The sequence below is a fragment of the Marmota monax genome, unplaced genomic scaffold (assembly GCF_021218885.2).
Source record: "Marmota monax isolate L192 unplaced genomic scaffold, Marmota_monax_Labrador192_F-V1.1 WCK01_AAM20220418_F8-fsc00011, whole genome shotgun sequence".
Taxonomy (NCBI): Eukaryota; Metazoa; Chordata; class Mammalia; order Rodentia; family Sciuridae; genus Marmota; species Marmota monax.
Genome location: NW_026693082.1, coordinates 21,524,219 through 21,546,873, shown reverse-complemented (window position 1 = coordinate 21,546,873; position 22,655 = coordinate 21,524,219). Strand labels below are relative to the sequence as shown.

At 35.3% G+C, this 22,655-nt stretch overlaps 2 protein-coding genes across 3 annotated transcripts in view; one reads left to right on the top strand and one right to left on the bottom strand.

Annotated features, from left to right (window-relative positions):
• Kctd4 (potassium channel tetramerization domain containing 4) overlaps nucleotides 1-22,655 on the bottom strand; it is a 131,674-nt gene that overhangs the window by 10,319 nt on the left and 98,700 nt on the right. Inside the window, exon 1 of one of the 2 annotated variants that reach the window (XM_046454101.2) lies at nucleotides 892-1,149. The exons of the other annotated variant lie outside the window; for it this stretch is intronic. The gene's annotated coding sequence lies outside the window, so the exon portion shown is untranslated. Of the gene's footprint in view, nucleotides 1-891; nucleotides 1,150-22,655 lie in introns of those variants that run through there. 2 annotated transcript variants of the gene reach the window in all.
• Nucleotides 1-22,655, top strand: part of Gtf2f2 (general transcription factor IIF subunit 2) — a 162,742-nt gene that overhangs the window by 86,951 nt on the left and 53,136 nt on the right. Inside the window, exon 5 of the mRNA XM_046454102.2 lies at nucleotides 6,533-6,614. Within this exon, the coding sequence (XP_046310058.1) occupies nucleotides 6,533-6,614 (82 nt within the window). The remainder of the gene's footprint in view (nucleotides 1-6,532; nucleotides 6,615-22,655) is intronic.

Below are 22,655 nucleotides of genomic sequence, written 5' to 3'. Positions count from 1 at the left end.
TTTTATTTTATTTTTTAATATTTATTTTTTAGTTGTAGTTGAACACAATACCTTTATTTCACTTATTTATTTTTATGTGATGCTGAGGATCAAACCCAGGGTCTCACATGTGCGAGGCGAGCTCTTTACCACTGAGCCACAACCCAAGCCCAAATGTGGTGTTTAAAATGCTCATTTATTTACTATTTTTTTTTTGTTGTTGTTGTTGTTTTAATCAAAAGTCGTACAGCTTTCATAAACTGATAGGACCATCCAGTCTCCTTCACACATTTTGTACCTTAGTTAACAACTTTCTGCTCTCACAACTAGTCTTATCATTCACAGACACTCTGGGTAACATTACAACTTAATCTTTTATACAGGAATCCCCTTTTTTGTATACAATCTCTTTTTCTCCCTGTTCATGTGAAGAAGTTGAGGGGCAGTATTATGGGTGAGGATTTTGAGTTGTTTTCCTGATACTGAGTCTAGTCCTCCAATTAAGGTTTTTAGTTTTGATTTTAACTTGAGAATTCTCAGCACATTTGCCATATTTGTAATTTGAACATAATTATAAGAAAACATGTATAAACAGATAACTTTAGGATATATATATCTGATATTAGTTGTCTTTGAGGTAAATAATCACATGCTAACTAACCCTGTAAGTTAGTTTACTGAAATCTAAGCATAAACTTTATTTCTAAAATTCCTGAAGGCAAATAGAAATCAGAACATCAGTTCACAAATTTGAATCTTTTCACCTGTTTAAAATATAGGAATAAGAAGTTTGCCAAACTGGTTTGTTAAGATGCCAGGTGGCAGTACCCTGAGACCACAGGCAGAAAACTATTAGGAAAATGTTTTAAATGAGAAGAAAGGAGACTGCTAGGAATATTAAAAATGGTTTACCTTTTAAATGCACTCGTTCTGTGGAAATACTCTTCTGTCCTTTTCCAAAGAGTATAGACTCAGGAATGATGTAAATAAGAGAAGAGTCACTTTAATAAAAGTCTGAAAGATCTGTCCAAAGTCTTGGTTACTAGCCCATAGAACTGTTTTAGCTAGAGTTTGAAGTGCTCTTAAAGGCCTCCCTGTTCACTGGATCCCGAGTGGTCTGTGGAAATGAATGCCTATAACTTCCTGATGCCTAAGGACTTCCTAACATGTCTGATCTCATTACTTACATGCCAATGCTAATAAGCACCCTTCCTGCTTGCTTAGTAGTTTAACTCAAACAAATTAAGGATGTCCTTTTAAAAATATCATGTTAAAAGTGCCACTTGGTTATTTCTCTTCAGTTCTTGAGCATAGAATGTATCTCAAATTAATATGTAGAGTAGGAAGGTCCAGTTTGGGGAAGTTAGAATATTTTCAAGTCTTGGGCAGCTTCTTAACTTTTTTTTTTGGTTATTGATGGACACAATTCCTTTATTTCATTCTTTTTTTATGTGGTTCTGAGGATCGAACCCAGTGCCTCACACATGTTAGGTGAGCGCTCTACCACTGAGCACAACCTCAGCCCCAAGCTTCTTAACTTTTTATTGTTGTCCTTTCAAGAAACAGTTTTCTCTAATTTTTACCCAAGGAAATTTTACTTAAACCTAGGTCTTTTAGAAAATATTAGAACAAGCAAACTAAACATTGATAAAATAATAAAACATTCCCAATTAAAGGGGGGGCCAGGGTTTTTATTTATCATTCACAGGCACTAGAAGAGATGTCAGAAATTTCAGTAACTTCATTATATAGATGGTGAGACTCAGACATGTGAAGTAACTTCTCCAAAGTAACACTGCTATTTAGTGACAGAATCTTAACTAGAAACTTACTAGTTCTTTTTATAGGATGTATTTGTGTACTTACCCTTTAAATTTTTCTCTCACGCTTTTCTCTGAAACTAGGTGGCAGGATATATATATAAATAAAACACCATTGCCCATTTATACTTATTAGCATTCTCTTGGCTGTAAGTAGCAGAAACCAATTAGCAAACCAATCTGGCCCAAAAAGCAGTTAGGGTGGGAGAAGAATTTTGAAAGGATCCTAGAATTTTTCCCTAATCCAAAGAAGAGTTAAATGATCAGCCATGCCTAGGAAAAGAAAGATAAAAACAGTATTTCCAAGGTCTTCGGTAGGATGAGCTTGTGTGGCTTCTCTTCAGATTGCTAGCAAGACCATGTCCTTCCAGTGGCTTGTGGTATGAGTCTCTTAGTTGAAAATTCCAAGTATGGCCATTGCTCAGGCTGTTCCCACCCCCTTCTGTGCTCTTCCTTCTCAGCCCCACCACTACCACTTTATCTAAATCCTGCCTGGTTTTTAAGGTCCAACACAAACTTAGCTTTCTCCATCAAAGCTCTTCTTGATCCCCAACTAGACAGAATGTCTTTATGCGTGTATTTAATCCCAGGGCCCTCTACATGTCTTGGTTTTATAACACTTGGAATCTCAACTTGTATTCTCCTTTGTACAGTAGAATCCTGTAGGTCATATGGAAGGACTAGAAGTTGGTCAGTTAAATTAACAGGTAAGAAATCATTTAAAAATTTTATCAAGCCAGATGCAGTGGTGCACACCTATAATCCCAGCTACTCAGAAGGCTGAGGCAGGAGGATCACAAGCCTGAGTCCAGCCTTGGCAACATAGCATTCTGTCTAAAATAAAATTTCAAAAAGACTGAGGATTTAGCTTAGTGATAGAGCATTTTTTCTGTATGTGTGAGGCCTTGGATTCATTCCCCGCTTACCCCCACCCCCCCACACATATACAAAAGATATCAGTATGTTTTTCTACCTGCTTCAGATAGTTTATCTTAAAACTTATAAATGTACATTTAGCTGCTATGCACAGGTAAGATAAGGCATTTGTCTTGAACATAGGATGCTTATTGACCACCTGCTTTCTTTCTTCTGGATATCAAACCCATAATTTGGCTAGATTTTCCGTTTGAGTTTCTTTCAAAAAAGGATTAAGAATTTAGACCCTGGGAAACAAGTATGTATTTTATGTATGTGTGTGTGTATACATGTGTGTGTGTATTTGATGCACAAATCCTGCTAGATTTATGTGCTTGTCTTCCAGTCTGCAGTTGTCTCACCCTTACCTAATTTAACAGTATTTTTTTAACAACTTACCTTTATATCAGCTCTTACCAATGCATTCAGTCTAGTTTTCATAGAAACATCTTCCCCTTTTTAGACCCATTATTTGAGTTTATGTAATACATAATCAGATTGTGTAATTATAAAACTAGCAGCAACAAGTTCTAGCAGAGTTTGAGCAGAAGTGTGTGGGAGTACTAGAGATGAACCTGCTACCCACTAGTGTATAGTGAGTTGTGGGCATCTGCCACTGTATTTAATGGTGGGGAATTGAGATTCTTTACTAATCTGGAAGTTGATTAAATGGAGATGTATCAAAAGTGTTTCTGTTGTATTAAATATACCTGTCTCGTGATCTACTTAGACCTATAGCACTCACAGTGTGGCTGGGAACTGCTAGATAGAGGGGTTCCTGTGATCCTTTCAAGGGGTCTATGAGATCAAAACTATTTTAATAATACCACTAAACCTTTTTGCTTTTTTCACTCTCATTCTCCAAAAATTTCTTATTTGCCAATGTGATATTGGTAGTTTAAACTACCAACTATTGGTAGTTAAAACTTACAAAAGTGAAAATTATTTTAGGATTTCTATACTTTAAAAAATGTAAATCTATTCATTTATGTATGTGGGGTTTTTTTGTAATTGACAAATAAAACTTGTATGCATTTATAGTCAACAGGATGTTTTGATATGTGTATATGCCATGAAATGGTAAATAAAGCTATGTTTATTAAGATATATGCTACAGAGAATACATGTTTAAGAATGGCCACACTCAGCTATGCACTCCTTGAGGGCAAATGCCATGTTTTGCTTATCTTTGTTTCTTCTGATGTGCTTTGAATGATCTTTTACATAATAGGCACTTGGGAAGTAGTTCATAAATGTGTGAGAATAAACTGGATTATTTTTCAAATATTTTTGGTCTTTCAAATTGGTCCAACAAAGTAGTTTTAAGTAAGGTTCCTGTATTAATGAATGGGATATATAATTAACAACAGTGGTATGCAAGTGGAAGCTTTTAAAATAAAAGTTTCCCTTGAAACTTAAGCAATGTTTTGAATCAGAAGCATAGCATGGTTTAGTGAAAAAAATATGAGAATCTGTTCCTGTAGGTTTTAGAAAGTATGTGTTGGCTTTTAAAAAGAGCAGGCAAATCACACTTAGGGGCTATATCATAAGTAAATGGGCCTTTTAAGTTTATTTAAGGAGAGAAGGGGCAAGGGAAGCAAACAAATGTGGGGTTATTTAAGAACAGCCAGTTGGTCAGAAAATTCATGGCTGATGATTAAGGCTTTCCTCTTTACTTGAGTAGCAGTTGGAAGCTAGCTAAGATTTGAAAAGAAGACATGATGGACAGAAAATTATGGTTTGAGGCGATGAATTTTATTGCTTTACAGGAGTGACCTGTAAAGGTCTGACTAAAGAATAGTGAGGAGAGTAGTAATCAAGTTGAAATGGGCAGGTGCTTTGAACCTGCTTTCTACCTTTCAGGTGTCATACAGAGAAGGTTGGCTATAGAAAACTTGAACTAAAAATTAAATTCAGCCTGTCCACCTGGAGTAGATACTGCTGAATAAGTGGGGAACATTTACAAGTGGTATTAAGAGATAGCTCTTTCAGTATTCAACATTAGTAAATACTTGGATTTGTGATTAAATTACTTTCAGCAATGGTATTTTAAAATATTAATTTATGTCCCAATACTAGATTTTTTTCTCATAAATTTTATACACTTTTACATTAAAATTTTTCCCAATCTTGATGATATTTTTATGCCTGAGACTTTTTCTTAATAGAATTTTCAGCTTTAATGAAGAGACAAACTTGAATATAAGATTTGTTTTTGCTTTAAAAGAAAATTCAAATTTTAATCTTATTAAATTCACTCATGAGAGGAAATTATTTTTAGTTTTTTAAATTTAATACAAAAATTTGATGGCTTTTTAATTATTTCCTTCCGGGCATGTTTTGGTATAAGGTAGGCATGCTGCTGCTCGTCATTGCTTTCTCCAGCCATCTCATGACCTGCACTTGAGATTTATTGCATATGTTGCCTTGAGAGACCCTAGAAGTATTGAATACACACAATTACTAGCAATTAGTTTTTAGGAGCTGTAGTACAGAATCCCTTGTATTTTGGAGACAAAAATCAAGAACAGTCCCTAGAGGAAAGATCTTCTAATAAAAATCACGCAGGTATAAATCTGTATGCATTCTGCATTTTGTTCAGTGCCGTCTACTTCAGTGAATTGTATGTGTCTTGAAGACAGTTCTGTATCTTAATCATTGGTTTTACAATGCCTAGATGGTTCCCTTTGTGTGGTAAACATTTAGCTAATGTTAGTGGAATGAAAGAAGTCATTCATGCTAAAGTGATGAATCATAAATGCATTCCTGATTAGCCAGGGGATTTCCTGAATCTCTTCTTAAAACCCAGGTGAATTCTCTTAGAAATATGATTGAACCAAAACTGTTTGTAACCATGGTCATACATTTCCAGGTTATAGTAAAGCTGGTGTCAGTGAGACATTCATATACATATTATATAATAGGTAAGGTCTATCTTGTGACTGTATCAAAATGCTGAGTCCAATAGGTTCACTGTAGGTGCTAGCTCTTGTTTCTTTTTCCTGTTACCCCATGTGATTTTTTTAAAATATTTTTTTTAGTTGTAGATAGTTACAATACCTTTATTTATTTTATTTTTATTTTATTTTTTTATATGATGCTGAGAATTGAACCCAGTGCCTCATACATATGAGGCAAGCACTCTGCCACTGAGCTACAATCCCAGCTCTGCCCCTATGTCAGGATCACTGTAAGCATTACTAGTGGTATAGGAAATTGTCTTTCTCTTTGGGCAAGTATTCCTAACGGATTAACTTTTGACCACACTCAAATTTATAATTCTGCTGGGAAAAAGAAGTCAGAACAACAGGCAGGCTAAATTGGTACACAATATAACCTAGACAGTGACCCGCCCACTTTTACAGTATCTTGCAGACTGGCTTTTCTAGACACAGCTCATTCTAGAATTTCATTTTATTTTCACGCGCGCAGCGCGCGCACACACACACACACCTTTGATATAGTGGTTTAGACTAGCAGTTTTCACATAAGTTACTTCTTTGCCAAAGATAATAGCCTCCCTGCCCTTCAAAAAGTTTTTATTTGATTTTATGCCCTTTTAAGTCACTTTATTTAGAAAGAACTAAGTTTATAAAAGCTGTTATTGGCAAGGGGCTACAGCAGCTCAAGAAACAAATGTGACATGAGTCAAGTTTCCTACTAGCTGGAATAAGGTTTTTCTCTATTCTGACTAGTGATACGGCTGTAAACTTTATAGTTTCCCTGATTTTTACTGTGAATTATATTTGATTTTATATTACATCATTGAAAATGATGAATGTTATCTCTGAATACATTTTTTCCCCCTTTCATTCAAGATAAACTCTCACTGGAAGGAATAGTGGTACAAAGAGCCGAATGCCGACCTGCTGCCAGTGAAAACTACATGAGATTAAAGAGGTAGTGTTTTGTAACTTGAAATGATTCAATTTAAAATGTTTAGATTGCCTTCTGACTACATGAAAACCACAATTATTGTTGCAGATGTTTGCTTCAAAGACTGTTTGGTTTTAAAACCAAATAAGAGTGTTTTTGGTACTAGGGAACTTCCAGAACCTGGGTTGTTTGTTTGAGGTACTTTAAGCTACTGTGTTAATATATTATGGAATCAGAGTTTTTAGAGTACTTTTTCTCGTTGTCCTTTTAAATTCTGATTCTCTAAAGACATGTAATAAGTCTTTTGCACTATTTTATTTTCTAAGGCTATAATTTTCCTAGTATGTATGTATAGATATATACACATACACATATATACACACAGAGAAATATATATATCTAGATACCATACTGTATAAAGCAAGTATAGTTGCTGAAGTATAATTTTTTTCTTCATCTATAGAGAACTTTTTTTTTTTAAACAAACTTGTGTACTCTTAAGAGATTTTGTTTCAGAATCCTGCCCCGCAACTTTTGTGTGTATGTAGCATTTGTAATTTATGTTTAAAGAAGATGATTGCAGATTCTTAATATTTCGGGTATTATGACTTTGAAATAGTTAACAATTTTCTAAACCCTGAAATGTATTATATATACCTGCTTTGTAATTTTATTTGTGGTATGTCAGTCCCATGAGATTTAGAATTATAAGTTCACTTGTTTGTTCATTCAGCATTTACTGTCTACCAGGTGCTTTCTTAGTTAGGAGCTGGAGAAACAGTAGTGCACCGAACAGCCAATAGTCTCTGCCCTGGCAGAGCCTCCACTTCAGTGGACTGAGCTGCACCATCTGTTTAGTGGTTGAGCATCCTGCTCAGTGGCAGCAGCAGCCTCTTGGATGTCAGCATTTTCATTTTTGAAAGAGGATGGGTTGATGAACCTGATCATGTCTAAAATTTTACATCATCTTTTAAATTTCCCCCCTTTTCTCAATTAGATTGAACCTGTGTCTCCTGGGAATGGCACAGAGAGAGACTGGTTTCTTATCTATTTATTCTTCTAATTTATATGCTTTCCCAGAGCAAATGAAAAAGGATGACAATCAAAATGAAACATTTTATAACAGAGAATAGCTTTGGAAAACAAAATATGTTTCATTCTTTGTTTTAGTAAAGTTTATCATATGATACTTTTTGAAGACTTATCATCTTCAAACAACTACTGAAATAGGAAAAAACCCACAAAATGTGGTTACTGAGCTGCTCGCCAATATGTTTTTCTGTGATCTTCATTTCTTTTAAAGGGTTTCTAAAGATTTCTGATGATAAAAGCAGGCAAATAACCTGCTGTGTTTGTAAAATGGCTGCTTTTTTCTTACTAAAATGGAAATGAAAATAATTCAGCCTTTTAAGTGTGCTAGAAGTCCAACCATTATATATTTTAGTCCTTCCTTAAAGTGACTTAGGAAAGGAAGCAGGGTGATTCAGGAGGTGATGACCATCTGAGTTTCATGAAGTAGATGATAGATGATGACATCAGTCTTGAAGGCTGAGATTTTTTTTTTTTTTAACCACGTGAAAAAACAGGAGTAAAGAATATTTAATGTAAAACAACATGCAGGGGCTGCGGTTGTGGCACAGTAGTAGAGTACTTGCCTTGCACATGTGAGGCACTGGGTTTGATCCTCAGTACCACATAAAAATGAATAAGTGAAATAAAGGTATTGAGAAAATAAAAATAAAACAACATGCAGACACAAAGACATGACATGAAGAATAATAGTTCAGGGATCTGTGTGTCATTGTGTAAATCTGGAATGCAGCATTTGTAAAAGACAATAGAAGCTTCAGCCCAGGTTTCTCTCTTGAATGCTAGACGTGTATATGAAAACCTGGGTGAATGTCCAATAAGCATTTCAACTATGTAAGTAACTGAACTCCAGATCTGCCCCACCAAAACCTGATCACAAACAGTCTCTCATCTCAGATAATTCCAAGTTTATCCTCTCATTTCCACAGTCAGAAAACTTTGGTCACATCTTGACTTCTCTCTTATCCCATTTTCAGTGTGTCAGAAAAATCTCATTGACTATACTTTCAAAATATTACACTCTGGAGTCTGGAAGTTTCTTATAACCCACAGGTGCTTCCATTATTTATCATGGATTACTACAGTCACCTGCACCAGAGTTTCTCCTCCTATCTTTGTCCCTCAATAGCCTATTCTCTGCGCAGTACACAGAGGAGGATCAGTTGTTTAAAATCAGTCAGATCATGCCATTCCTCTGCTCATATCATTTGCAGTGCTTCCTGTGTAAAATCCAAGGCTTTGTAATAATGGTCAGCAGGGGCCTGGATGGTCACCCTACCACTGCCTATACTTTTTCTCTCTGTCCTCCCCTTTTTCCCTCCTTCTCCTTCGCTGTGTTCTAATCTCCTAACGTCCTTGAGCACTCTAGACATGGTTTTAATTGGGTCCTTTGCAATGGCTGTTCTTTTCTGCCCGGAGAAGCCTTTCTCCAAATGACTGCATGGATCCTCACTTTCCAAGTTTCTTCTTAAATACACCTTTTTACTAAGACCTACTTTGGCTACCCTACCTCCTTCTGTACCTGTATTTTCTTCATATCATCTCCTGTAAAACTGTGTAGTTTACATGTATTTATTGCCAGCCCCTCCCTGCTACAGTTAAAGAGAGCAGGATTTTTTGGTGATTGTTTTTTGGCTTTAGTTTTTGGTACATGTTATTTAGTTCACTCACACACATATCTGGAATACTTATGGCACATAATAAATAGTAAATACTGGATGAATGAATGAATAGCAAAAGATAAGTTTTAAAATGTTAAGGAGTTTTATGTAAGAAATTCAGAATTTGTGTACTGTAGCTATTATGGAGGTACAGAAAACTTTTAAGCTGAATGGGATGTGAAAGGATTTGTGTTTTCCACAGATAATTCTGACCATAGTATAAAGACTAGAAGCAGGGAGATAAGCTAGATGCTGATGAAATAACCCAGGTACGAAATTTTTGAAGGACAAAACAACATGGTTCCAGTCAGAAGGAAGATGAGAAACTAGGTTTTGTGGATATTTAGAGGTGGAGTTAGTAGTATTTAACTCAAATTTTTATAGTTGTAGGCTGGAGGATTTCTCTAGCTGAAGGCGGCTCTTATGGCCTAGGTACATATCAGGCTATGACTATCCCAGATGGGCACCCTACCATCCTATACATTGCATAAGAAGGTTTATACCAATGAGAGAGGAGAGATATGGAAGTTTTTGTGGTTTCATTTTTTAAAAAAATATTTTTGTAGATATAGATGAACATAATACCTTTATTTTATTTGTTTATTTGTATATGATGCCAGGGATCGAACCTATTGCCTCACACATGCTAGGCAAGCGCTCTAACACTGAGCCACAACCCCAGTCCCTCCATGTTTATTTTAATTTAAATCCTAGTTGGCAATATACCTAAAAGACCTGAAGCAGAAAGTACTTAGAGTTACAATAAAACACTAATGATTAAACTCTCAAAAGAGCAAAATAATGTTATAAGTTGTATCTCATGTATTTTATTTATAACTGCTCAACATTTTTTAATATATACTGTGATGGCTAAGGTAAAGCTCAAATTTTTTAAATTTCTTTTAAAAAAATCGCAAGATACTATTTTTTCTCTAGAGGGTTTACGGTTGTTGAACCAGACAAACACACATACACAGGGTTTTTAAAGGAATCTACTTATCTGATGCTAGAGTGGGTAGAGGAGTAGAAATTTCCCGCTGCCATTGAATGTAAGATGTAAAGGCAGATTTCTAGATGTAGGTAACATTAAAGTAGAAGTGTTTGAGAGAACAGAATTGGCAAGTTAGTACTTGAGATATCATATCCCTAAATATTTCACACCTATGCTCAAAGTTTTTCAAGGACTCTTATGACTGCCTTCTCCTTAATGATATTCAAGTGTTTTTAATAATCTGGCACTTGCCTCATTTTCTGGCTTCATTTTTCAGCTATTTCCCTTTATGTAGACATAAAAGAGTTGTATCACACTTGGAGTCGTTATCCTAGATATGCAAGGCACTTTTCCATCTCATACCTTTGTTTTTTCGTGCTTCATTCTCCACCCAGAACTTCTGATCTACCTCTGCTAAGATCTTTTTTCGTCTTTAAAACCAATCCATGTTGGGATGTGTGAGATCTTTGGGTAAATCCTCTAATCTCCTGTAGCAGAGTACTTGCCCAGCATGCACCAGGTCCTGGGTCAACTCCCAACACCACCAAACAACAACAACAAAAAACACCTAGGTGTCACTCAGCAAAACCATCTCCTAGTTTGCATTGCCCTATCCATTAGGACCCACCATTCCTCTTTTCTACATTCTTGTTTTTGGTACCGGGGATTGAACTAGGGGTGCTTAACCACTGAGCAACATCCCCAGCCCTTTTATTTTTTAATTTTAAGGCAGGGTCTCACTAAGTTGCTGAGGCTGGCCTTGAACTTGTGATTCTCCTGCCTCAGCCTCCCAAGCCTCTGGAATTACATACGTGTGTCACCATGCCCAGTCCTTTTTTCAATACTCTTACGTACTTACTCTTCTTTGATGGTGTATATAAATAATGTCTTATGTTTTCTCTTGTTTAGGGAGTTTAAGTTGTATCTTCTGTAAGATTATAAGTATCATAAGAGCAGAGACTGTGATATTTTTTCCTTCTTTCTGTTCTCTCTCCCTCTTTCCTTCCTTTCTTTTTGTATTCTCTATGATAGTGCATTACAAATAATAAATATCCAAAAATATTTTTGGATTGAAATTATTTAAAGTAGAAAGAAATGGCAAAACTATATATGAAAAGATGGAAATCATTGGTATTCAGCTTCTGAGTTTTTTCCAAAGAACTACTCTTGAAAGCTATGATTTTTTTCAGTTTTATACATATAAATATGTGTATGTATACAATACACACACCCCTTGCTCCTTGAAGAGGAGAAGGGGATTAAAAAATAAATGTAGGAACATTTCATAAAAAGTGGTCTGGGAGTATGTCTCAGTGGTAGAGCACTTGCCTAGCATTTGTGAGGCCTTTGGGCAAATCCCTAATCCCCAGCAAAAAACACATACAAAGTAAAATGAATAAATAAAAATGCATATACACGTACATCATACACAGAGTAAGAAATGACTAGACTTCCAATTGCAGAGGATTAGAAGAGAAATCACTTTTTTCAGAAAACGTCTCCTTGACATAGTTCAGTAGATTTCTTAGATTTAATCAGTGAGTTTTTCCTGTGTTATATTTTAGCAAATGACCTCTGAGCTAAACTCTTAGTAACAAAAATGACTGTTACAAAGTGCAGTATTTATAAATACTGTATTTATAAATAATACTCTTTAAGAATGATCAGTTTTATTTCATTGGGAATTTAATTTTAGTAATCAAATCTTATTATAGCTCTCCACTATTAAATTTTGGCTGATGAATTATCCAGTTATGAGAATTATATATTAGTCAAATGTGATTTAGTAAGATTCTATCATTCATTTAGATATAGGTAGAAATTAAACATATAACTAGTATTATAGAAAGCTCAAGAAATATGGAAACTCTTTTATTAAATGAAATTCAGACCAAGAAAAGAAATATTACACTGTATCTTTCTTTCATCAAATCCCATCACATAATAAAGAATCCTGCAAGAATCTAGTTAGCCACTAGAAAAATATGAAAAGAAAAAGGAGAAAAGAAAAACAAAACTTTGCTAGTCTCAAAGTTCTAATAGTCCAGTCCAACTTTTCTTATGGAGAAGAAAAATGTTCAGTTGGTTCCATTACTTCCTATTTGAAATTATTTCAGGTTGATCTGAATATTTTATTAGGAGATTTATTTTGAATTGGTAATGTAGTTAATATCAAGTCATATCTGATATACTAATTAAAATTGATCTAATTTGGGTTATTTTATTAAGTTTAATTTTTATTTTGCCTCTTGAATGTCTCCTTAATCTTTGAGTAGTAAATTATATGATCACCATATCTATAATTCCTGTTTTACTTCTTTCTAAAATATGAAGGAACATCATCCTAATTTGCTTTTTTGTAGGAAAATCATAGCAATAGGAAAATATATAGCTTTTGTATCTCTCTGCATGTTTATATCATCAATTCATCTAAAAAATAGTTGCCTGAAAAGTTTTTAAAAATTTTTTATTTTATGTATGTATGTATGTATGTATGTACATACGTACATATGTACTGGGGATTGAACTCAGGGGCACTCAACCACTGAGCCACATCCCCAGCCCTATTTTATTTAGAGACAGGATCTCACTGAGTTGCTTATAGCACCTCGATTTTGCTGAGGCTGGCTTTGAACTCGTGAATCCTTCTGCCTCAACCTCTTGAGCTGCTGGGATTACAGGTGTGCACCGCCACACCCAGCTATTTTTAATTCTCTCAATATTTTTGGGTTTTCTTCAAAAGCAAAAACAAACCTAAGAAAACTTTTTTCTTAGGAGAACCTGTAGAGAGCAGAAAATTGAAAAATCTGAGCTCTTTCCTATGTCAAGATACCAGACATGGGAAGCAAGTTATGATTCACATTCTTTCCTGGGGAAAAGTTATCATGCTGTACCTGCCTAGATTCCTAATGGCAGATATATGAATAAAGATGTCTTAAAATACCTTGCTGCAACTGACTTTTCTTATAGTCAAATAATTGTCTTATATCTGTCCCTTTATATTTAGAAAAGAAGTAGAGATGAATTAAAAATAAGGGGATCATGGGCTGGGGTTGAGTGCTTGCCTTGTGTGTGTGAGGCACTGGTTCAATCTTCAGCACCACATAAAAATAAATAAACAAAAGAAAGGTATTTGTTAATCTACAACTAAAAAAATAAATAAGGGGATCATCTAATTTATCATTCAAAACAGGATTCTTTGAAAGTGAAAGTGGACACTAACCCGAGAGAACACCACACTACAGCAACAGGGTAAACTGCAACAGTCCAAGATAAACTGGGACCTACACTCACTTCTATTATAAGTAGCCCAGGCATGCTCAAATGCTACCCTTTACAGAAAGAACTGGAAGGGAAGAGTCAAATAATGAAAGTACTGGCAGTTAGGAAATTTATATTAGAAATTCTCAATGAAAACACAATACTCTGGGTGAACAGAAACTATTGTCTGATTCTCACATAATCTATGACCAGAGAAATATAGTATGGAATTTTTACTTTATGGTGATCTTATTTGAAATAGATTTTGATGAATGTCAAGGTTAATAGTTAAAGTACTTAAGTAAGTTAGTGTGCTTTCCTTTGTAAGTAGAAAACCCAATGCACACTGTCTTAAAATAAATCATCAACTCACATAGTGAATCCAGTGTTAACTGTGGGCTTCAGCCTTGCCTTTATCTAGGAGTTTACAGTGTTATCAGAACTCTAGCTCTTTTCTCATTTTCATGGGTCTTTCTCTAGCTCAGCTATTCCCAGGCTGGCTTTTCTCCTAGTAACAAGATGGCTGCCCTCTTATTATTGCTGCCTCTTTATTTATATGGGGTGCTGGAAGTTAAATGACTCTTTTTGCCAACCATTAAACAGAACTCTTCGCTACCTTCAGTGGGCCGACACAGATTCTGAGTCTATCCCTCAACCAATAAATGCGTCAATGAAGATGCAATTCCATGAACTGGTTAGGGCACACCTGTGAAGTATATAGGTGGTGGGGTCAATCTCATCCAAAGCAGGTGTCTGGTGCTCAGGGAAGAAGTGGAGTGGAGGTTTAGGGAGGCAGTCACAAGTCCCATGACAATCCTGTTCTACCAAAAAGCATCTTAGGGACAGGAAGCATTATTCAGAGACAAGTCACACCCCTTAACACTTCCCTTGAAGAAGAACTATTTTATCTCTAAAATGGAACAAAATTTTATTAAAAAGCAATTCTGAATAGTGGGACCAAGAAGCTAAGAGGTTGGGCTCTGACAACAGATTGTCAGATTTCAAATACCAGTTTCCTACCAGTATGATCTTGGAAAAATATTCCTTAAGGGATATCGGGGAGACTGGTTCCTGGGAATCAAACCCGGGGCAGTATGCGTTAAGAGACAAGACTACTGAACAATATCCCTAGCCCTCCTTAAAGACATCTTGATGATTGATAAATCTCTCTATATATGTCAGGTGTGTGTGTGTGTGTGTGTGTGTGTGTGTATCAGAAACACATGGGATTTCAATTTATTAATCTATTTTTGGATGCTTAGAACCTTTCTGGAAAGTATAAAGGACAGTAATCCTGAAATTTTCCTAGGTTGTATTTGGAAATAGCCTCATCATCCTCTCCTACAGGGATACTGTGTCTGATCTCTCTCCTGAGGTGCCCAAGTGTACAAATTTTAAAATGTGGGTCTCTCGAGTCTTTTTTTCTTTAATTACAGATTTAGAAAAAGAAAATCAGGAAACAAAGTCCTTCTGAAAAGCTAACCCAGGGAAAGAAGACAACTAAGCCTTCTCTGCCATAGGCTGCCTCTGTTCCCACATCTTTTCCTCTTGAACTATTCCTTTTTAATTACTCATCCACAAGTGAAGGATGGTGTGAAAGAAGCTGAATGTCTTTATTAAGTTTTTGCAGTCTGGGGATCAAACCCACAGCCTCATGCATGCCAGGCAAGTTTCTTACCACTGAGCCACATCACTAGTCTGGATATCTTTGTTAAAATGCAACAATTTATAATATAAAACATATTATAAATAGCTGTAGTAAAATTGCAAAACCAGTAAGTTGTGCCATAGAAAGCTAGGCAAGGTGTTTTACCCAAAAATTTTAAAAAGACTGAAACAGTTCTCACAGGAAATGCCGTTTGGTGCAAGGAAACCTCTGTAGAGAGTCTTTGGGGGTGGTGATCAGCCCCTTTTTTCCAGAGACCATAGCACCATCTCTCCCACAGCCTTTTCACTGTAGATTGCCTCTGAGATTACTTTCATAATGAAATAAGAATTTCCAAATGTGTGTAAAAGCTTCTGAGAAAATTATGAAAAATTAAAGTACTGACTGACACAATAGCTTTATATAATTTTGTTCTTAAGTCTTCTGCTGTTTTCACTTTTAGTTAGGAGAATAGGAGGAGTTTTTCTAGTTTCTGAGTTCTGTCTCTTTGAACATCTTGTCTTCTTTGGAATTCCCCCACCTTTTCTGTGCTTTCCTCAGCTGGTGCTCTCCTGAGGTACCAAAAGTATGGTTTTAAAAACCTGGGCCTGTAAATCTTTTATAATCGTGTATGTGTGTGTGTGTGTGTGTGTATTTTCTTTTTTTTTTTTTAAGGCCAGAGAACAACGAGTTCCTTTGGGTTCTGGGCACTTCTTTTTCTGCTGCTGTTCCAACTCGAGTGTGTACTTTATCAAAACTGGTCACTTTCACTCTGCCCCAAGTTCATCGTGTGCTTTCCTGCCCTGCGGTTTGTGGCATTCTGCTTGCTTTCTATGAGCCAAACTCCTATTCATTCCTTAAAATGTAGCTCAAATGTCAGATCTCCACAGCCGTTTCTCGCCACACAGTACAATAACCATCTCCATCAAGCCCCTGGTTTTAACAAACCACTGAATCACATTTTGCTTTTTGTGTTACTTTTATTACTTTTGACTGTGTCTGTACTAGATTGTGAGATTCTGGAGATCAGGGACTGTATCTTGTTCATCTGTGTTCTAATAGCTTTATGTTCAGTGAACACTAGTCAAGATCAACATTTTATTTAAGAATTTATAATGATCCCTTGATTAGTGAATCTCCAGAATTGATACTTTAAAAAAATGCATTTAGGTGTGTTTAAGATTAAAATTATTAGGTCCTGAGCAGCAATATTGGCATGTGGTATTGTTTGTACAAAGCCTCACAGCTTCATGGGATAAAAATACCTCAGTACACAATTTCTCTTTGTTCACTCACAGTTGAAAATCAACAGGGCTAACCTGAGGCAAAACTGTGAAATATGGAAAGTTTGTCTTTATTATCTGCCCATTTCCTTTTATTTCTTTTCCCCCTTAGCTGTCTTTCTCTTAGGTATCTACTTTTTATCCTGATCCTTTTTATTCTGTTAATTTTGAATACATTTTTAAAATAATGGGCATAAGTCAAACTGGGCATTTGATTTTAAACCTTTAATGTGAAATAAAAGCCATTAGATTAGGTTCAAGGTATTTGAGTGAGCAGAATTGTTACCCCACCATGGGGAAAAAAAAAAGGAGAAGTTATTGAAATTATGCCATGTATATAGGTTGACTCCAAACACAAAATTGAGTAGTGGTTTTAGATTGTCAGGGGATTTGTCACCGGACAACCATGCTTCCTGGGCCAAATAGGTAGGTCTAGCCTATTTGCATGTGTTAGAGATCTGTTCTGAGGGATTAAAACTGATTGTTGAAAGCAACCCACAGAAGTGGCCAAATTCCTTTAAGCAATACCAGGACTCTTGCCAACAAGTCCATATGATGCCATTGTACAGATTAGAATACAGTGATCCTTCCTCAAGAGTTTTTATTACGTGTTAGAAAATGCTTATAATTTATTGATTTTATTAAACAAGACATTACTCCAATCTGCTAGAAAATTGTCACAGTAATTAATGTGAGTCTTTGTTGTCTTTGATATGAATGTGCCTTCCATGTGGCACCATTGTTCACTGCAAAACAGGCAAACCTGAGAAGGAGCTGCACTCTGCCATGTCCTGTTTTCTTATCAATTTACTCAGAAGTTTAGGATGCTTTTTCTAGTCCTTAAAGGCACTGGAACTTTCAAGCCTTGCTCTGATTCCCTGAAGCATTTTGACTAAGCAACCAGTATCACATTTTCTTCTGTTACAGAATTAGGGTCCCATTTAGTACATTGAATCAGTGGACTACTAAATGGCCTAGTGTAGTTAAATGCTGTTAATCACGAGTATAACTTACTATTAGGAAGAACTAATTTAGACTTTGAGATGATCAGAATTTAAATATTCTTAGCAGTTTGTCACCCAGAGTTCAAGAAGACATGACCATAAACACATATTTCCTTTCTTGCTTGAAACTAATGCAGTTGTCATGGAATATATTGTAAAGAAAACTGAATTTTTTTAAAAGCAATCTTTTATTTTACAAATAGGATTTTTTAAAGGAGTCTTTCAGTTTATAAGTAGACAAAGAGATGTTGATTTAGCAATCAAAGACTACTTAGAGAAAATGACTTTCAGTAAGAAGTCATCATGCATGATGGGTCACTCAACTCCTAAATGGCTTCATGTCATAAGAATTTGATGTTCTTTTTAGTTAACTATGCTTTGCTGGGAGTGGGGCGGGTACACAAACCTTACTTCCACTCTCGCAAAAGAGAAAACTGAGTTGCAGAAAATGTGATTTATTCAAGCCCACACTTTATAAATGGTAAAGCTGGAATTTGAATCCAGATCTGATAGATACCAAGGGATTTTTAACAGGCTGCATCTTTCAGCTTTCACATTTTTAAAAGGTTACCTTTCTTACCTGTAGGAAAAGAGAACAGACTTGTACTCTCCTCTCTTGTATTAGATGACTCTTGCTTTAAAACCTCACAACTTGAACCAAATATTGTTACTGGTACTATGGTTTTGTTATATTACAAGTTAAATTCAATAACATTTATAAGATTTATACAAGACATATAAGTCTTCTGTTCTTCCAATTTGGAATTTGTATCTAATTTCTGATCCTACAACTTTAAAGTGAACTTTGATGTCATAACTTAATTGAGTTTCAGAGTTGAATTGAATATCTGCAGGAGAGAGGTAGAATATTAAATGATTTAATGTATCTATGTGGTTCATTGTTTTACTTCTATAAACTTTGTGTGAAATCTGGGATTCTTTAAGTAGCTTTATTGAACTAAGTAGTTGTGGTATTTTGAAGATCTGCTTCTCTAATGTACCCCAGATATTATAATTATCATATACTGTGTACTGATTTTTTATGACTTTGAAGTCCATAGAATCTCCATAATTCTTTTCTTATAGTGTGTTACAGATTTGAAGAAAACCCAAAAGAAGGAATTAATAATGTTTAAGCAGAAACTTTTCAAACTAAAGAATAGTGTATGTGTCAGGAATATGGAAAGGATAAAGTGGGCTAGAAAGCTTATCCAAAGCAAAACCTAAGAGTGGACGGTATTCCCACCACATTGCGGCTTTACAGGGACAGCATTTTATGTGTGCTTCATTCAGGAATGGATCTCTAATGACTATGTCTGGGAGGTCTGGGCTTATACCTCTATGTCTCGAAGGCTGCCCAGGACTTTGATCACAACGAGTCATTCCTCTTTAAGCTGTTGCATGTCACCATGATTTATCTAATTCTATTACTTCCTCATACTTCATAGCTTCCAAGTGTCACTTTTTCCACAGGTATTTACTGAGTATGTAATGTACACTAAGCAGTTTTGTATTATAACATTTATCTTTTTTGGAAAATGGATCACACTAAATTAATGTAATTAGTAATTTAACATTATTTTGTGCTATAGAAGGGGTTACCGTAGGCAGTAAATACTAGATTTCAGAAAACATTGAGGAAAATAAGAAGTCAGAGAAAGGAATTAATGAATTTTGAATAGATAAAGGGTGGGAATAGGGAGTCCAGAGAGGAATGGCATAGAATAATCAGGGATAAAGCAATAGGAATGTTTTAGGAAACTTAGTAAATCATCCCAGTAAACCAGAAAAGGATAAATAAAGAAGTAGATAGAATTGGTTGATAGGTTAGACTGATTATAGAGTATTTAAATGACCAGCTAAACAGGCTAGAGTTGATCTAATAAAAGTCACTGATTGGATATATTTTACTCTAAGTGTGGTTTCAAGTCTTGTCAGCTGTACCAGAACAGGGTGTAAGATACTGTCTTTGCTTCTGAATGCAGATTCAGAAATGACTAATGAAATACAGAGTCTAGAGCAAATTTAAAATATTGGCTCATAAATTACTAAAAATTTCAAAATGGTGATAGTTCATTGAACCCTTCTACTTGGAAGCTCAGAGTGACTGCATAGGACACCCCTCTATGAAGCTGGCCCTAACTAGTGGCTTTCTGTCTTCCTTCTATCAGCCATTCTTCACAAATCAATCAGTCATCAGTATAGATCTGATCGTAATATGTGCTTATTTATTATAGTTAAATAAAATTTATAAGATCCTGACTGACTCAGACTTAAAAACTTTGATCTGATCCTAAAGCTTCTTCAACCTCTTCTTCTGCCATACTCCTCTCTCATTCACTGGGCAGCAACCAAAGTGGCCACTTTTTGTAAGTCAGATAGAGCAAGAACAGTCCCATCTAAGGGCTCTTCTTTCTGCCTAAGCACATCCCTTTCACCAGATCTTCCAGTGGCACCTCCTTTCTATTCTTAGTTCTCAGATTATGTGGAATCTCCTCAGATAGACCCTTCCTGACCTTCCATTGGTAAAATAAGAATTTTCTTCCCAAGGCCACAGCCTAGTTATTTGCTATGCCGTTATTCAGGTTTATTATGTTAACACTTATTACTGTATGGAACTATCTTTATTAACTAGTTATTAATTATTACTTATTGACTATATCCCTATCACCTAGCATAGTGCCTGGCACATGATAATGCTCAATAAATATTTACCGCATTAATAAATATTTATTGCAGTTTTTTAGCCTCTTTGGTTTTGGAGAGTTATCCAAAGTTAACAGTATTTTTTCCCTTTGTTAAATTCTAATACATTTTTATTTATTGAGTTTTCATAACATTGAATTAACTTTTCATTTATTCTGTAGTTGATATTTGAATTTCAATGAAATTAATTTTTAAAATAATATGTCTTTTTATACAAATAGAGCACAATTTTTCATATCTCTGGTTAACTGTAATGAATTCTGCTGTCACATGCATAAAAATAATTAAAATTAAATAACATGTCTTTGGTATATGTGATAAGATACATACATGTACCACACTGCAATAGTTTAGTTTTAAATGTCCTCCAAAGGTCCACTTGTTAAAGGCTTGACTTACAGAGTGACACTGTAGGCAGCTGGGAGAAACTTTTTTGAAAGTGTTGGGTATCGAACCTGGAACCTTGCGTATGCTAGGCAAGCACTGTACCACTGAGCTGCATTCCCGGCTTCCCCAAAAGGTGGAAATTTTAGGAGTTGGGGCCTAGTGGGAGGTCTTAAGTCACTGGGGGCATGCCCTCAAGGGGAATAGTGGGAACCCTTCCCTTCAATCTTCCTCTATTTTTGCATCCCAGCCATAAGTTAAGTGATTTTGCTCTGATATGTTGGGATACAACAGGTCCAAAAGCCTTGGGGGCCCATCATGGACTGAAACCTTTAAAGCTATAAGCCAAAACAAACCTTTTTCTCTAAGTTGATTGTCTCAGGTATTTATTATAGTAACAGAAAGTTGGCTAACGCACTTAGTTTGAACAGAGAATTAGAGAAGTCATTACTTATTGAGATATGAGAAGATTTTCCCCTCAAAATCAGTTGAATGCCTTGATTCTAAAGATTTCACAGCTGAAGCTGCACAAACTTACGTAAACTCACTAAGTAAACCTTGAGCATTTGTTATGTTCCAGCACCCAGGAATGAAGAGATGAATAAGACATTGTTCTTGCCCTTGAGTCACTCACTGTAGGTAGTTTGTTTTTTCATATGTTGCTGGCAGCAATATGTATCATTCTGTATTGTTTCAAAAATGAACTACAGCTAGATTTTTTAGCTAGAGTAAAAAAAAAAATTTTTAGATGTTGATAGACCTTTATTTTATTCATTTATTTATATGTAGTGTGGAAAATTGAACCCAGTGCGTCACACATGTTAGGCATGTGCTCTACCACCGAGTCACAACCCCAGTCCTGATTTTTTTAGCTTTTAAGATTTTATTTCATAGTTTTATATGACTGCATCATTTTGGACTATCTCTCCCTCTCATATACATAGATGCAAATGTTCACACACATGCTCCCCTCATGAGACTAACATGAACATGAAATATTTAAAATTAATGTACAAATCTGTTGTTTACCAGTACTATCTGGTATGCAAACCACTTTTGGAGAGGAGGTGGGTGTAGTGACCCACATATACCATTGTTCACAGAATTTTCAATTCTTATTACATAATTACCTTGAATAGCATATGGCATTTTACTGTAGCTCATTAAACGACTAGCAGTGTATGCTTTGTTTATATTGTCATTAATGCAATTCAGTAGCCCCTTTTTTTGTGACACAAAACTTTAGATGTTCCTTTTTCATAAAAATGTTATCCTTTCGATGAAAATAGTTCATGGAATACAGTACCATGTGGACTCTCTTTCAAATATGTAAAATAACTATTGATAAACATGTTAAAAAAATGACCTTTTTTCCCAAAGACAATTTTGTTTTGAAAATTATCTCTGTTGGTTTGGTACATTAATAATTTTCCTTCCTAGAACTTTATAGAAATAAATTGTTGTATTTCAAATAGTTATCAAATGCTTTAAAAGTTTGTCATTTTTTAACTTTTAAAAATTTTTTAGATTTTTAATTAATTTTAATGAATTAAAATCTTTCTAAAGAATAGTATATATTACCTATATCCATACCTCACAGAGTTTATTGAGAGCATAAATAGGTTAGCCTTCTCTTTTGACTTAGTTTTTCATATAAGCACCTATTTTTTAATTATGTGGTAAATGCCTTGAAGTATGATCAAGAATAGGGCTATTACCCCTTTTACAAGATGGGCCCCAGGGTATTTTGGTTTGTAAGTCCTTTTGCTTGTTTTATATAGTTCTTCAGTTCTCTTTTATCAGCTGTCATTTTGTCATGTTGATTGTGTTACTATCTCTTGGATCCCTCTCTTTTTTCTGATGTAGTGTTTTTAATTTCCTGTGAGCTAGCAATCCAGTTTAAAAATTTCATCAGAATGAGTAATGTGTTTAAAAGAAACCTGAATCGACTCTGAGTGAAGGTCTAATAGGCTTGCCTATGAGTCAAGTGCCCAGAGCTGTCATGCTTGGCCTTGTGACATCTGTTTTGGTTGCTGAGATA